Consider the following 15245-nt stretch of genomic DNA (forward strand, 5'->3'; position numbering starts at 1 on the left):
AATGGTACTGGGGAAATTGGGATTAAAACCTAATAAATCCCGAGGGTCTGATGCTCTGCATCCCAGAGTATTTAAGGAAGTAGCACTGGAATTGGAAGATCCATTGGTAATCACTTTCCAATGGACTGGAGGGCAGCTAATGTAACTGTTTTAAAAAGAAGAAAAAAAAGGAGAGAAGAAATAGTGAATTATATGCCGGTTAGCCTGACATCAGTGGTGGGGAAAATGCTGGAGTCAATCATTTCAAGGATGTAATAACTGAGCATTTGGACCAATTCTGTAACTACTTTCTAAGTCAGCATGGGTTCACTAAAGGGAAATCATGCTTGACAAATCTTCTGGAATTTTTTGAGAATGTGACCAGTAGAATAGACTATGGTAAATCAGTAGATGTTGTGTAAATGGACTTTTAAAAGGCTTTTGACAAGATTCCAAAAAAGAGGTGAGTAGACAAAATTCAAGTTGATGATATCAGAGGTAATATATTGACGTGGATAAAAAAAAAACTGGTTGGCAGACAGGAAGCAGAGAGTCACAATAAATGAGTCCTTTTCAGAGTGGCAGGCAATGGCGAGTGTGATGCTGCAGGATTCAGTGCTGGGACCCCAGCTATTCACAACATACATTAATGATTTGGACGAAGAAATTGAATGCCATATCTCCAAATTTGCAGATGACACGAAGCTGGTTGGCAGTGTATGCTGTGAGGCTGAGTGGGCAAGTACTCGGCAAATGCAATGTTTTCCACTTCAGTCTCAACTGGAAGGCAGATTATCTGAATGGTGGCAGTTTAGGAAAAGGTAAGGTGCAAACAAGACCAGAGTGCCATGGTACTCGCTGAAGGTTGGCATGCAAGTGCAGCAGGCAAGTGAGGAAAGCTAATGGCTTCATAGCAAGAGGATTTGAGTATCAGACGAAGGATATCTTGCTGCAATTATACAGGATCTTAGTAAGGCCACATCTTGAATACTGTGTGCAGTTTTGTCTCCTAGTCTGAGGAAGGACATTCTTGCTATTATTAAGGGAGTCCAGCAAAGGTTCACTAGACTGTTTCCCAGGATGGCAGGTCTGATGTGAGGAAAGACTAGATTGACAAGACCTGTATTTGCTGGAATTCAGAAGAACGAGGGGGAAATCTCAAACGTAAAATCCTGATGGGAAAGACAGGCTAGATGTAACAAGAATTTTCCTAACATTGGGAAATGCTGGAATAAGGGATAAGACATTTAGGATTGAGATGAGGAAGAATTTCTTCACTGAGTTGTGAACCTGTGGAATTCTCTACCACAGGAAGCTTTTGGGCCAGTTCAATAAATATATTCGAGAAGCTGAATGGGGAGAGGGCGGGAATGGGACACAGATTCAGTGTGATCATGCAAAGGTGGTGCCAGCTCCAAGGGCCAAATGGCCTACTCCTGAATCTGTTTTCTGTTTCTAAAGAACAGTGACATTGCTGTGGGGATAAATTTTTGGGTATGAGCTTTCTCTCAAAGCTGCTGCCAGACTTCAGCTGAGAATGTTTGTCAGAAGCTGAACACCAGATATATTTGAGGTGGTGTCACTAAGCACACTTGAGGCGCCCATAATTATGTAATCATGGAGAGGTGAGGTAAGGTAAATCACTTAGCTAAGTGCTAGTGGAATTATAGAATCACAGCAGTGCAGGTAGAGACCATTCAGCCCATAGACCCTCCAAACCTCATCCCAAACCAACCCTCCTCCCCAATTCTAAATTGGCTACAAGAAAAATGTAAAATGAGGTTTACACAATCTAATGGGTGAGCCTGGTCCACATATAATGTTTATTGATGTAATAAAACAATACAGTTAGTGTTAGATCCAACCACAAACAGTAAAAGATGACTGAGCATACGTTACATTTGCACGAGCAAAAGTGAGACTATGAAACCATTTCAGTCAAGAACTGATTTGGGGCTGGGAATGGTAAGTTGGAAGAAGTCAAGAAAGGAAAATAACATACAATATAATCTACCTGATACTTTAATTGGGATTTGCAAGTGACAGGGTGCTTCAGATTCAAGACAGAAGGGGTAACCAAACAGACTAGTCTTTTTCTAATACAATGCTATTTCAGTTACATTTACACTGGATATTACTACCTACACATTGCAGAATAAGCAGCAACATTTATACTTAACGTATTGCTATGGTATTATAGTATGAACTTGTACAACTATAGTCAGATTTACCTGTGCTGACAATCAAGAGACTAATTATCAATAAAATGTTAAACAGCACAATAAAGATATTGTCCACATTCAATATTTCCAACCATCAGCTACATGACAGGAAGTCAGTCCTCATAGCTGACTAACACAAGCTGTTCTAGATTTTAAAAATGAAAATTAAAGTGAATATTTGTGTATGCATTCCACACTTAACATGATTTTTACTAAATAACTAAAAAAATCATTGTAGCTTTATCCTCTTAAAAACTAGATTTATAACTGCAAAACATACTGCATAAAGGACTGCTGGTACTTCTTAAGAAAATATATTTTGTGCAATTGTGGCTACAATTAACAGCTGGCAAAGCAACAATGCTTGTCAGGCAAGTATCCTAAAGTACGTGAAATATCGAAGCATCATAGACAATCTTGCCCATTCAAGTTTAAAGAATGGCCACAATTCTGACTAGAAAAAAGGTGCTACGTTCCCTTTAAGATTTGCTCAACGTCTTTGATTGAAAACCATTATAAATTAGACACTTACGTAAAATGTTATCAATGCTCTTTAAAATAGACCATAAACTCATTTACATATGATGTGTCACTCATATAATCGATCCTCCAAATGCCATCCTAGGCTTGTCCATGTGCCTAAAAGCATCAAGTATAAAGATGATATTTTATAGAATTACAGACCTAGACCAATACTGCAAATAAACTGCAGGTCATGGATGGGGTCAGTGGTGGAGTACTGCTAACAGAAAAACTTCAGTACTGTAGCCAGGCTTCTATAACAATCAGATTTAGAAAATATAAATAACTGCTTTGGGTGATGGGGGCTTCACCATTGTCTGTTATTTTGTTCAGCCCTGTGAACTTAGTTGATTTGATCCAATGCTCTGAGAACTTCTTCACCCTGAAGCAAGGTTCTGTTGCCTTGGATAGGTGCATTCACTTCACAGTCGTAATTGGTGAGTGTTGGCAAGCTACTGCTCTCTGCTGAGTGAGTGAGAAGCCTTGACACTATATCTGAAAGTAAAAGATGACCAGAAATAAATACTCAATCAAAAATAGTTAAGAATTTTGTTTTTCAATTAGTAACTATCTTGTTATTTGCTTTATTCAATTTAACATAGCATATTCAGTTTTTGAAGTATGCAAAATGCAGTGATTAGATTCAGCAACTTGATACTCTAACCAAGATTTCTGAATTACGAGAACTAGCACTTGGATTTAAGACATTATTTTTGTCACTATATTTAAGTAATTTCTTAATGTTCCTTGCAGGACAGTTTCCACATTAAAGAAAGGTGGCTGTGCAACCTATTTTCAAATTGCAATGATCAACAGATAATTAGATTAAATGTCCAGTCAACCTTTCAAACAAGAGATTACAGTCATACAGCATGGAATCAGACCCTTCGGTCCAACGTGTCTGCTATAACCAGATACCATAGATTCCCTACAGTGTGGAAACAGGCCATTTGGCCCAACAAGTCCACACCAACCTTGAGTATCCCACCCATACCCATTCCCCTAACCTATGCACCTAATCCACACACCCATGAATACTATGGGCAATTTAGCATAGCCAATTCACTTAACCTGCACATCTTTGGACTGTGGGAGGAAACCCACACAGACACATACAAACTCCACACAGTCAGCCGAGGCTGGAATCGAACTCTGGTCCCTGGCACTGTGAGGCAGCAGTGCTAACCACTGGAGCTATCGTGCATATATCCTTGACTGATCTAGTCTCATCCCCCAGCATTTGGCTCAAATCCCTCTAAAACATCCTCTTCACATAGTTACGTAGATGACTTTTAAATGCCCTCTTTTGTTCTGGAGTGTAAAGCTGGTATCATAAATTGAATTTTACATTTTATTTGGGAGGGACAAATGAGTTAAAATCATTTTTAATTCAGTTAATACAAGCTGATGACAGAGCAGGAGACATTGTTTACTTGATTTTAGTAAAACCTTTATTTATTAGTCTGCTGTGCAGACCCTTATCAAAAAGTTAGATCATGTGGGATTTAGGGTGAGCTTGCCAATCGGATGCAAAATTAATTTGATGGTAGGAGACAGAAGGTAGTTGTGGAGGTTTGTTTTTATTTTGGACTGGAGGCCTGTGACCAGTGGTTGGTATTGTATCCACTTTTGTCATGTTATATAAAATGATTTGGAAGAGAATTTTGGAAGCAGGTAGTAAGTTTGCATTTGACACCAAAATTGTTGGCATAATGGTCAGTGAAGGTTAAGTATGATTACAAAGAGATCTTGATTAACTGAGCAAATGAGTGGCAGGTGGAGTTTAATTTGGGTAAATGCAAGGTATTGCATTTTGGTAAAATGAACAAGTGTAGGATTTGTACAATTAATGGAAGGACCCTGGGGAACGTCGTAGAACAGATGTAGGAGTTGAGGGGTGACCTTCATAAGTGGTTTATAAAATCATGAGGGGTATAGATAAGGTGAATAGCAAAGATCTATTCCCTAATGGGGGGAAATATATGTAAGGTGCGAGCAGAAAGATTTAAGGCCGAGGGATTTTTTTTTTAGTGGTTAGTGTGTGGAATGAACTGTCAGAGGAAGAATGGATACAGGTTGAGTTACACAATTTAAAAGCCATTTGGATAAGTACATGAAAAGAAAAGGTTTGGAGGGATTCAGTTAAAATGCAGGTAGTAGTTTAGTTTGGGATCACAGTTGGTATGGCCTAGTTGGACTGAATGGTTTGTTTCATGCTGACTACGAACAAGAAAGCCTTTGTCTTTTTTCACCCTGCCCCAGTATTGCAGAACAAAATACCGAGGGGGTAAAAGAAAAAAAAGTCAAACTTGCCAGTTGGTACCAACACGAGTGTCTTCTGTTCACTGTTACTGTCTTCCAATCCCTTTGCACGTTTCCATGTTTGTGATGTACTCACTGGAGGGTCAGTGTCACTTTGGAATAATAATCCCTGTTCAAAAGAAAAATTACTGGATTCCAGTTTAACTGTTTAATCAGCAAAATAAAAACTGTTGGTATAATAGAAGGTTAAATATTTACATTGTTAGGTGGCTCATATCTTTCAAGTATTGAAAACACCACCTCTTGACAATTATATAACCTTATAGATCTACAGACCATCATCAAATATGACTCTGTAGGGATTCTATTTATAGTGTAGAAACAGGCCATTCAGCCCAACAAGTCCACAACAACTCAGAGCATCCCACCCAGTCACCTCCCCCAAAATAAACACACACAACCAATAACCCTGTATTCCCCATGGCTAATCCACCTTACCTATCACATCCCTGGACACTGAAAAAGGGTTATGATAATCCTTAATTCTTCACTGAAGTTCAAATTCTACAATAACATTTGGTGAGGTTATTTTCCAGTTTGCACATTTAATTCATACCATTTGCAATTTACAACAAGACCAATTTGGAAGCTTTATAAAAATGGACACTATTTTGGAAAATAATCTCAAAACTGAAAATTCCAGAATTCAATATAATGAAAATTGAGGCATGGTCAATCATTACAAGTCATTGGCTTTTCCTATAGGACTGATGATTTACAAACATTAATGATCAGATATTGGCATTGCAGTAATTCTTGTCATCTGTGTAGATTGATGTACACACAAAACTAGATGCAAAATGCAGTGCAACTTCATTCGTATCCTTATGGCGACCTCACTTGAATTTATAGTAAATATTAAAAAATGAATTAGTTATTTTGTACCCTAGTTAGGGCTCTTACAGAAATGCTTAGCAATTGCAATTGTGTGGTCATGCAGATAAGAATTTAATTTTTGAAAAATCTGTTTGGGGATGTGGGATCACTGGCTAGGTCACCATTTATTCGGTTTCCTAATTGTCCAGAGGGTAGTTTAGAGTTAACTGTATTGCAGTAGTTCTGGAGTCACAATAGTAGATTCCTTTCCCTAAAGGACATCAGTGAACCAGATGTGTTTTATGACAAACGGCAGTGATTACATGGCTACCATTAGGCTAGAGTTTTATTCCTAGATTATTGAATTCAAATTTTTGTTTTTAAAAAACTAATGACAGGAACAATGATTGCGAGAAAGCAATAAACATAAGTGTTAAAGACAATTTGAAGTAGCTATTACAATTCTTAGAAATGCAAACTCCTTGTTACTGAATTATTACAAATTATTGCAAGCACACATCTTAAATATAGAACGCGTGTTGTGAAGTTTTAACTCAAAATAAAGCCCCACTATTGCATATTTTGTTGCAAACCTTGAACAGAGCATCACATAGCTGATTAGTTGTTTTCCAACATTGCAAAAGACTGGAAACAAAATTTAGTATGCTGAGATTCAACCATATAAAGGTGTAAAAGCCTGAACTGTACTGGAAGTGTTCTTTTAAAAAAGTATTACGTCCGAGTCTCATCAGGATTTCACTTGAGGTCAATGCAAAAACAACAGAATGACTTGATAGTTAAATCATAGTTCATTTGCCCCTGCACAATCACTTGTGCCAAAAACAGTAATTTAATTTTTGTTTCCAATTATCACAATACACAACAGTAAAAATTCACTGTTGTTCAAGATAGAAAAGTGGTTGAGAGTCTGAGGAAGCTTGTGGGATGGAGAGTATTTTTGGTGGGATCAAGAGGCCAGGCATTGATTAGTGGGGTAACACAATGGTAAGTGCTTAGGCCCTAATTATGCATGGAGATCAGAGTCCAGATTGGAGTAGTGCTGGAAAAGCACAGCAGATCAGGCAGCATCCAAGGAGTAGGAAAATAGATATTTCGGGCAAAGGCCCTTCACCCGAAATGTCTATTTTCCTGCTCCTCGGATGCTGCCTGACCCTTCTGTGCTTTTCCAGCACCACTAATGTGGGCGGCACGGTGGCACAGTGGTTAGCACTGTTGCTTCACAGCGCCAGAGACCCGGGTTCAATTCCCGACTCAGGCGACTGACTGTGTGGAGTTTGCACGTTCTCCCCGTGTCTGCGTGGGTTTCCTCCCACAGTCCAAAGATGTGCAGGGTCAGGTGAATTGGCCATGCTAAATTGCCCGTAGTGTTAGGTAAGGGGTAAATGTAGGGGTATGGGTGGGTTGCGCTTCGGCGGGTCAGTGTGGACTTGTTGGGCCGAAGGGCCTGTTTCCACATTGTAATGTAATCTAATCTAATCTAATGTTGACCCTAGCTATTCATGGTGTATATATAAGTGACCTGAATGAGGGCACAAAATGCAATATTTGCAAATTAGCTGACAGCACATAATATAGGCAGGATTGGGAGGTGAGGATGACGCAAGAAAGTTTCAAGATGATTTTAACAAGTTGTGTGGGCAAACATTTAGCAGATACATGACAGTATAGCTAAATGTAAAGCTACACACTTCAGTGTGAAAATCATAAATCTTATTTAAATAGTGATATATTGGGAAGCCTGTTTACTTATACATCAGAGAAAGCCGACAGGCAGGTGCAGCAAGCACCTTGGAAGGAAGTGGCCTCATGGTATTCTCACCAGACTAATCTTGGGACCCGTGTTTGAAACCTGCCGTGGGAGATGATAGTTTTTGAATTTGTTAAAACTGTGGAGTTAAGAGCCTAACGATGACCACAAAACCTTTTGTAGATGGTTGGAAAAACCCATATAGTTCACTAAATGCCTTTTAGGGAAGGACGGTGCCATCCTTACCTCATCTGGTATGGGACTCCAGACCCACAGCAATGTGGCTGGCTCTTAACTGCCCTTAGTTAGGTCAACATTTATTGTCTAGCCCTAAGTTAGCAACACACACATTTCATGAGTGAAGAGAAAAATCAAGAAATAGACACATTCAATTTTAAAGCATTATTGAGTATGGGAAGAAATATGGTAATGAGAGAGCAGCTATACTGACCTGAAGAACTGAATGGAAAAACACAAAACCTGAACTGCACGAGTTTTCCAGTTTCCATTTTTATGATGTCTATCTTTCAGCTAATAGACAAATGTAATTTCCTAATTCCAGCAGATATTTAGGTACAGTTATATAACTGATGCTAGTACAAACAAAATACTTGTGATCTTTCTGCAGTTGCTGCTTACATAGAAAGATTAACTTCTATTGCTTGTGTTTCAGTTTTGGCCCATTTTAATGACATGAGGATTGTGCAATTTCCATAAGGTTTTATACACTAAGGAATTTTTGATCATTATGCTAATTGGGCTCTACTATACAAGGGGTTCTTCAATTTCCTTTACAAAAAATGTCAATTCTTATGTTTGTCTGAGAGCATGTCCTACAGTTTAGAAAGTACTCAAACAACCTGCATTATGGTAATAGCAAAATTTGTCCACAAGCTGCCACTGCAAAAATACACCTTCAATGACGCTTCAAACAAATCCCGAAAAGATATTATGGGGGCACTGGCTGACATTCTGGCAGCAGAGTTAGCCACCGATTCCAGAAGACTGGAGTGTACCAAGTGTTGTGCCCTTATTCACGGAGGCTGCAAAGAAACACCTGGAAACTGTAGACCAGTAAGCCTAACATCTGTGCAGGTAAGTTACTTGAGAAGATTCTGAAAAAGATATACATGCATTTGGAAAGACAGGGTTTGATTAGGAGTAGTCAGCATGGCTTTTGTTTGAGAGATCATACCTCATAAGTTTATTAGAGTTCGTTGATGAAGCGACCAGAAAGATTGACGAGGGCAGGGTGGTAGATATAGTCTACATGAATTTCAGTAAGGCATTTGGTAAGATTCCACCATGGTAGGCTGTTCTGGAAGGTTAGAGCACATGGAATCCAGAGGAATCTGGGAAATTGGATACAAAATTGGCTTGTGGTAGGAAACTTGTTGGACTGGAAGCCTGTGACTAGTTTGGTGCTTCAGGAGTCGCTGCTGAGTCCATTGCAGTTTGCTATCCGTATGAATAATTTGGACAAGAATGTACAAGGTATGATCAGTAAGTTTGCAGATGATACTAAAATGGGGAATTGGGCTGCGAAATGGCTTATGGAGTTTGAGGTCTTGCATTTTGTAAAGTCAAATCAATGTAGGAGTTTCATGGTGAACGGTAGGGTCTTAAGAAGACTAGTGAAACAGAGGGACCTTGGAGTTCAAATTCACAATTCTCTGAAAGTGGAGTCACAGGTAGACAGGGCAGTGAAGGAGGCTTTTGGCCACTGGCCTTCAATCAGAGCACTGAGTATACATGTTTTAAAGTTATTCTGCAATTCTACAGGACATTAGTGAGACTGCACTTGGAGTAGTGTGTTCACTTTTGGTCACCTTTCGGAAGGATGTTATTAAACTGGAAAGAGTGCAGAAGAAATGTACAAGGATGTTGCCAGGACTCAAGGGATTTAGTTACAGGAATTAGAGCATAGAAGAGATCTTATAGAAGTGTATAAGATCATGAGGGGCATGGATAAGGTGAATGCATTCAGTCTCCCAGGGTTGGGGAAATTGAGGACTAGAGGGCATTAGTTTTGGCAGATGGAGTACAATGTGGAAAAGAGAGAGACTATTTTCTAAATGGGGAGAAAATTTAAAGTCTGAAGTGCAATGAGACTTGGAGTTCCATCCAGGATTCTCTCAAGGTCAACTTGCAGGTTGAGTTAAAAAGGCAAATGCAATGATGGCATTTATTTTGCGAGGACTTGAAAATAAAAGCAGTGATGTACCTCTGAGGCTCTGGTCAGACCCCATTTGGAGTAGTGTGTGCAGTTTTGGGCCAGGTCATAGAGTATATTAAAGCCTGCGATAGATAGGTATACAGGGGATTAGGTTTCTCCCTGTAACCCTTATCAGCCACGATTGGTGGAGCAGACTCAATTGGCTGAATGGCCTTAATTTGTGCTTCTATGTCTTATGGTTTAAGGTTGGAGGGGAAAGAATAAATGGGAACCTGAGGGGCAACCAGAGAACCAAGGGTGGTAGACATATGGAATGAGCTGATAGCGGAAGTGATTGAGGTAGGTACATTAACATTTGAAAGGAATTTGAACAAATACATGGATAGGAAAGGTTTAGAAGGATATAGGCCAAGTGCAGGAAAATGGGGTTATAGTGTGGATGGACATTTTAGGCGGCATGCACCAATTTGGATTGAAGTGCCTGTCTCTATGCTGTTGGACTCTGACTGGTGACATGTGAAGAAGAAATCTATAGAAATTAAAGCTCACCATCTCCTATTTTTGCCTTCAACAGAATCACAGATCTCCAGCAGAGAAAAAGGCCCTTCAGCCCATCTAGTCTGTCTGCCAAAAACAACTACTGACTATTCTAATTTCATTTTCCAGCACTTGGCCTGTATCCTTGTATGCCGTGGCATCACAAGTGTATGCTGTAACATTTCTTACATGCAATGAAAGTTTCTGCCTCACAGGCAGATTCCCACTGTTTGAGAATGGAATAGTACAGGTTAGATGGGCTTCAGATTGATTTCACAGGTTGGTGCAACATTGAGGCCGAAGGCCCTGTACTGCACTCTAATGTTCTGTGTAAACATCCTGCTCCTTTATATTAAAATTTATGGCTCCTGGTAACTGATCCCTCACCAAGATGAAAAGTTATTTCCTTCTATACCATTGATAATTTTATACATCTCAATCATGACCCCCTCCTGCCCCTAGTTCCTTCACAATTAGAACATGCTGTAGCCCAGGCAACATCCTGCTAAAAAAAAACTCTGCACCCTCTCCAGTGCAATCTCATCCTTCTTATACTGTGGATGCACATAATATTCTGGCTGTGGACTAACCAAATCAATGCGCACATTAAGATTGCCCTGTTTTAAGTCACTCTTGTCTAATACCTTTTAAATAGAACTGGCATTCACTTGTAGCATTGTGGATTGTTGTAGAGAGTCAGCCATAGAGCATTTCAAGCCCTTCAGCCCACCAGGTCTATGCCGACCAATAAACTACACTAATCCCATTTACCTACATTTTGGTCTATAGCCTACTTTGTCCAGCATTTTAAGTACTATCCAGCGAGAACCTATGCAGCCTCTCCTCCTGAGATTTTTGATCCCAGGCAAAGCCTTACCTGAAGAAGGAGCAGTGCTCTGAATGCTTGTGATTTCAAACCTGTTGGACTATAACCCGGTGTCCTATGACTTCTGACTTTATCAGGATTAAACTCCATCTGCCATTGGTCTATCCAATTTACCAGCTAGCCAATAATCAGACAGTAGCCCAAGACCATCCTCACCACTGTCAACAACACCCCTCATTTTCATTTCATCTGCAAACTTACAAATTAAAGTTTCTAAATTCACCTCGAAGTCCAAACACTGACTCCTGTCATACACCACTGGTCAAAGGTCTTCAATTTGCAAAACAACCCTCCTCTATCACCCCGTGCCTCCTATTTGTCAGCCAATTTTAGATGGTTTACCAACTTGCCTTGGATTCCATGGGCTCTTAACCTTTAAGATCAGACTTCAATGTGGGATGTTGTCAGAGGCCCTCTAGAAGTCCATGTGAGCCACATTGATTGTACTAAGTTCATCAATATATTTAGTCACCTTTTCAAATGACTCAACTAAATTAAACAAATCTGCATTGCTTTTCCAAGTATTTATTGATTGTGTCCTTCAGAATTCTTTTCAATAATTTTCCTACCACAAACATCAGAATAACTAGCCTGTAATTGCCTGGCCTATCCTTGCTGTCCCTCTTGAACAAAGGAACCACATTGTCTATCCTCCAGTTATTTGGCTCTTCACTTGTGGCCAGTGAAGTAGAAAATCTGCCAGGGTCCCAGCAATCCCCTCCCTTGCCTCCCATTATAAATCTGAAATACACTTCATAAAGCCCAGTAAAATATCTAATGCCTCCTCATCAGTCTTAACCATCCCAACTGACAAGTTGGCTAAAGGTCTTTCTCCTATGTGAATACAGAGAAGTATTAACTTAAGATCCCAACTATGTCCACTGGCTCTGTGCACAGGTTGCCCTTTCGTGTCTAATAGGTCCTGCTCTTTTCCCAGTAATCCTCCTAGTCTTAATATAAGAAATTACAAAAAGCCCTTGGTCCCATCTGCAAAGATATGGCCCCTTTTTGCCCTCCTAATTTCTTTAAGCAACCCTCTACACACTAAACATCTGACGGGCCTCCCCTGGTTTTTTTAATGCTCCAGACATATGGTTCCTTCTTTGTTCACAAAACTCGATCTCTTGAGATCCAGGATTCCCGGACTGTCTGTCATCACTCTGAATTCTCACTACACTACTTTTTTCAAAAGAACTTGCAACTAAGTCTAAATTTGCAAAGTGTAAGTAGCTGCTACCAGTCTATTGATATTGAAATTGGCCTTCCCTCAGTTTTGATACTTTTGCACTACCGACCATTCCCCTCTAATTTTCTTACCGACTGCAAAGGTCTGTGTGCAACAGTGACCTCTGGAAGCGGAAGTCAATGTTTTAATTGGCATGCTGACATAAATCATGTGCGCAGCTCAGATGGATGTTGCTCCCAACCTCTGATCACTGTTGAAACTCATTAACTCTCTAGCTTGAGGCTTACTTCTTTGAAGTAAGAGTAGATTTGAGCTGCAAGATCATTGTTCGCTTTCTGCGTATCTGCTTAAAAGGTGGCAGGAGGGTCAGGGAGAATACAGTGGCAAGGGGTGAAATGAGGTGAGCGGAAGAGTTAACATATTTTTTAAAATGTACTCATTTAATACAAAATACTTAGGCTTACAGGGTATAACATTTAGTTTTTGATGGCAAATGATCATAAAATTAAACTAAAGCTCCAAATTAGCTGCAGTGGGAAAATCTGAATCAAAGTTGTTCCATTTAAACTATACACTACACAGGTATGCAACCACCACATTAAGCAAGTAATTATTGTCCTGCATTCAATTCAACAATATTTTCTACACTCAGTTGGGGCTACACAATGGCATCAATTCAGTCACTGAATTCCTGAAGAAGGGCTCATGCCCGAAACGTCGATTCTCCTGCTCCTTCGATGCTGCCTGACCTGCTGCGCTTTTCCAGCGACACATTTTCAGCTCTGATCTCCAGCATCTGCAGTCCTCACTTTCTCCTCAATTCAGTCACTGAAAAACTTAGTTGAAAGTAGGCTACTCAGCTCAGACTGATTTGACTGTGGTCTGAACTCCTTTCCTGCCTATCCCCTCGTAACCCTTGACTTTTTCATTGATCAAAAATCATTTAACTCTGTTTCAATTCAATGATCCAGACTTCACTCCTCTTTGGATAGAGAATTCCACAGAGTAACAAAGAGAAAAAATCCTTTTCTCAGTGTTAAAGGGAAATCTGTCATTTTAAATTGTTTCCAACTCTAGACTCCCTCACAAGGAAAGCATTTTCTTAACATCCACTGTGTCAAATTCCTCACAACTTCTACATCTTTCAATAAACTTCCCTGCCCATATTTACACAAGCATAGTTATTGAGTAACCTCCCAAAAGCTACTTACTACATATGCTGCAGTGAGATACATAGCGACTTTGTCATGGGCAATTAAAGTTAACACTTACAATTCCAACTGCTTGGAAAAGGGAGGCTGCGTTTTCCAGCTTGCGTTTCCTCGGTGAGTTGTGCAAAATCAGTAATTGCGGGCTCAGCTCTTCATTTGGAGCTTCTCCTATTGCAGATCTTCAAGAAATCAAAATAGTTAGTGTAATCGTATTAACACAAATCCCTCCAACAGTCATACTTTAACAAAAAAAGGCTGTGTATTGGAGCACACTACATTTACTTTGACTACACAGTGCTAGAATCCAGGCAAAGCAAAGCACACAGCTTATCAGTCAGCTTCACTTTTACGTAGGGAAATAGTTATATTTTAAAGGGCTCATTCCTACTGAGAACTGAAATGAGATTTAACTTCATTCATAAGACCCTCAAAAAATTTATTCCACAGTGGTAAAGATTACAGTGGAGCATCAGGGTGACTGATCTTTAGAATAGCATGGAAACATCTTAGAGGAATCCTTATTATCCGAATGAGACGGGCGGGCATTATTTCGGATAATCAATTATTCGGTTAATCGATTCAATGCCTTTCCTCTGGGGCAAGGAGTTTTCTGTGAAGGAAATGAGACAGCTGCACACCGCGCGCGAGTCCCTGTCCCCCACCCACCCCCATCCCATCTCCGGGGCAGCCAGACTGGACACCAACAACAAGACTACTGTTGCTGTAGTTGGGACATTAGTCTCCAAATAGTAAGTGTACACACACACAACTTTTTACTGCAACTCTTTGACAGGTTCCGCCATTGCTCTGTACAGGACAATGTTGGAGAGATTATCGGGCAAGGTGGGGGGTTAGGGTACATCCCTGTGTAGAACTCCATGGAAAGTGGAGGGGGGGGGCGGGGGCGGGTGGTCACTCATTTGGAGACGGTAGCACTTCTCGGCAGCACTTCAGTAAGCAGATTTCGTTTTTAATCATTGTAAACAAAAGATGCCATCAGTGTTGCAAACACGTCTCATGTAATCTTTTTATCAGGACATGGAGATCTCCTTCGGATGATCCGATATTCGGATAATTGATACTTGGATAGTGGAGGTTCCTCTGTATTTGGGTATAATTAACAAATCAAAAGGGAGCACCCATGATGAACTACAGCTGGGGAAAGCATCAAATACAAAGAAATAACATAACTCTGCAAAGGTGAATGGCAGGTCAGATGATTGATCAGAGACAAAGAATTGCAGCCGACTGAAAAGTTTACATTGGGGGAAGAGAGAAGGAAGGGAAGTTAGCTAGGAATGAAAAAAATGGATAGCAAGATTTTGTACAGATACATGAAAAGGAAAAAAATTTAGGATGTTGGTTCTCCAGAAAATGAGGCACCAACAGTAGATACAATGATGGATGAAATGAACAAATATTTTGGCTCAGTCTTCACTACAGAAAAGACAAAATTCCAGTAATAGCCATAAATCAGGAATGTAAGGGAGAGAACTTAGTGTGAAATTACAATAATGCGGGAAATGATACTGAGCAAACTGAAAGAAGCTGCAGGTCTAAATAGATTTTACCCCTCTGGTTTTAAAAGATGTTTCCACAAAGGTAGTAGGTGCATTGATA

General features: G+C 39.9%; 1 protein-coding gene across 7 annotated transcripts in view; it reads right to left on the reverse strand.

Moving 5' to 3' along the window:
• Positions 1–1772: 1772 nt before the first annotated feature.
• hif1aa (hypoxia inducible factor 1 subunit alpha a) overlaps positions 1773–15245 on the reverse strand; it is a 61478-nt gene continuing 48005 nt past the window's right edge. For all 7 annotated transcript variants that reach the window (XM_043697235.1, XM_043697234.1, XM_043697237.1 and 4 more), the window contains 3 exons: positions 13687–13804; positions 5037–5154; positions 1773–3218 (listed from right to left, as the gene is read on the reverse strand). In XM_043697235.1, the coding sequence (XP_043553170.1) occupies positions 3067–3218; positions 5037–5154; positions 13687–13804 (388 nt within the window). In that variant the 3' untranslated portion in view covers positions 1773–3066. The remainder of the gene's footprint in view (positions 3219–5036; positions 5155–13686; positions 13805–15245) is intronic.

Source organism: Chiloscyllium plagiosum, chromosome 10 (genome assembly GCF_004010195.1).
Source record: "Chiloscyllium plagiosum isolate BGI_BamShark_2017 chromosome 10, ASM401019v2, whole genome shotgun sequence".
In the NCBI taxonomy this organism is placed as follows: domain Eukaryota; kingdom Metazoa; phylum Chordata; class Chondrichthyes; order Orectolobiformes; family Hemiscylliidae; genus Chiloscyllium; species Chiloscyllium plagiosum.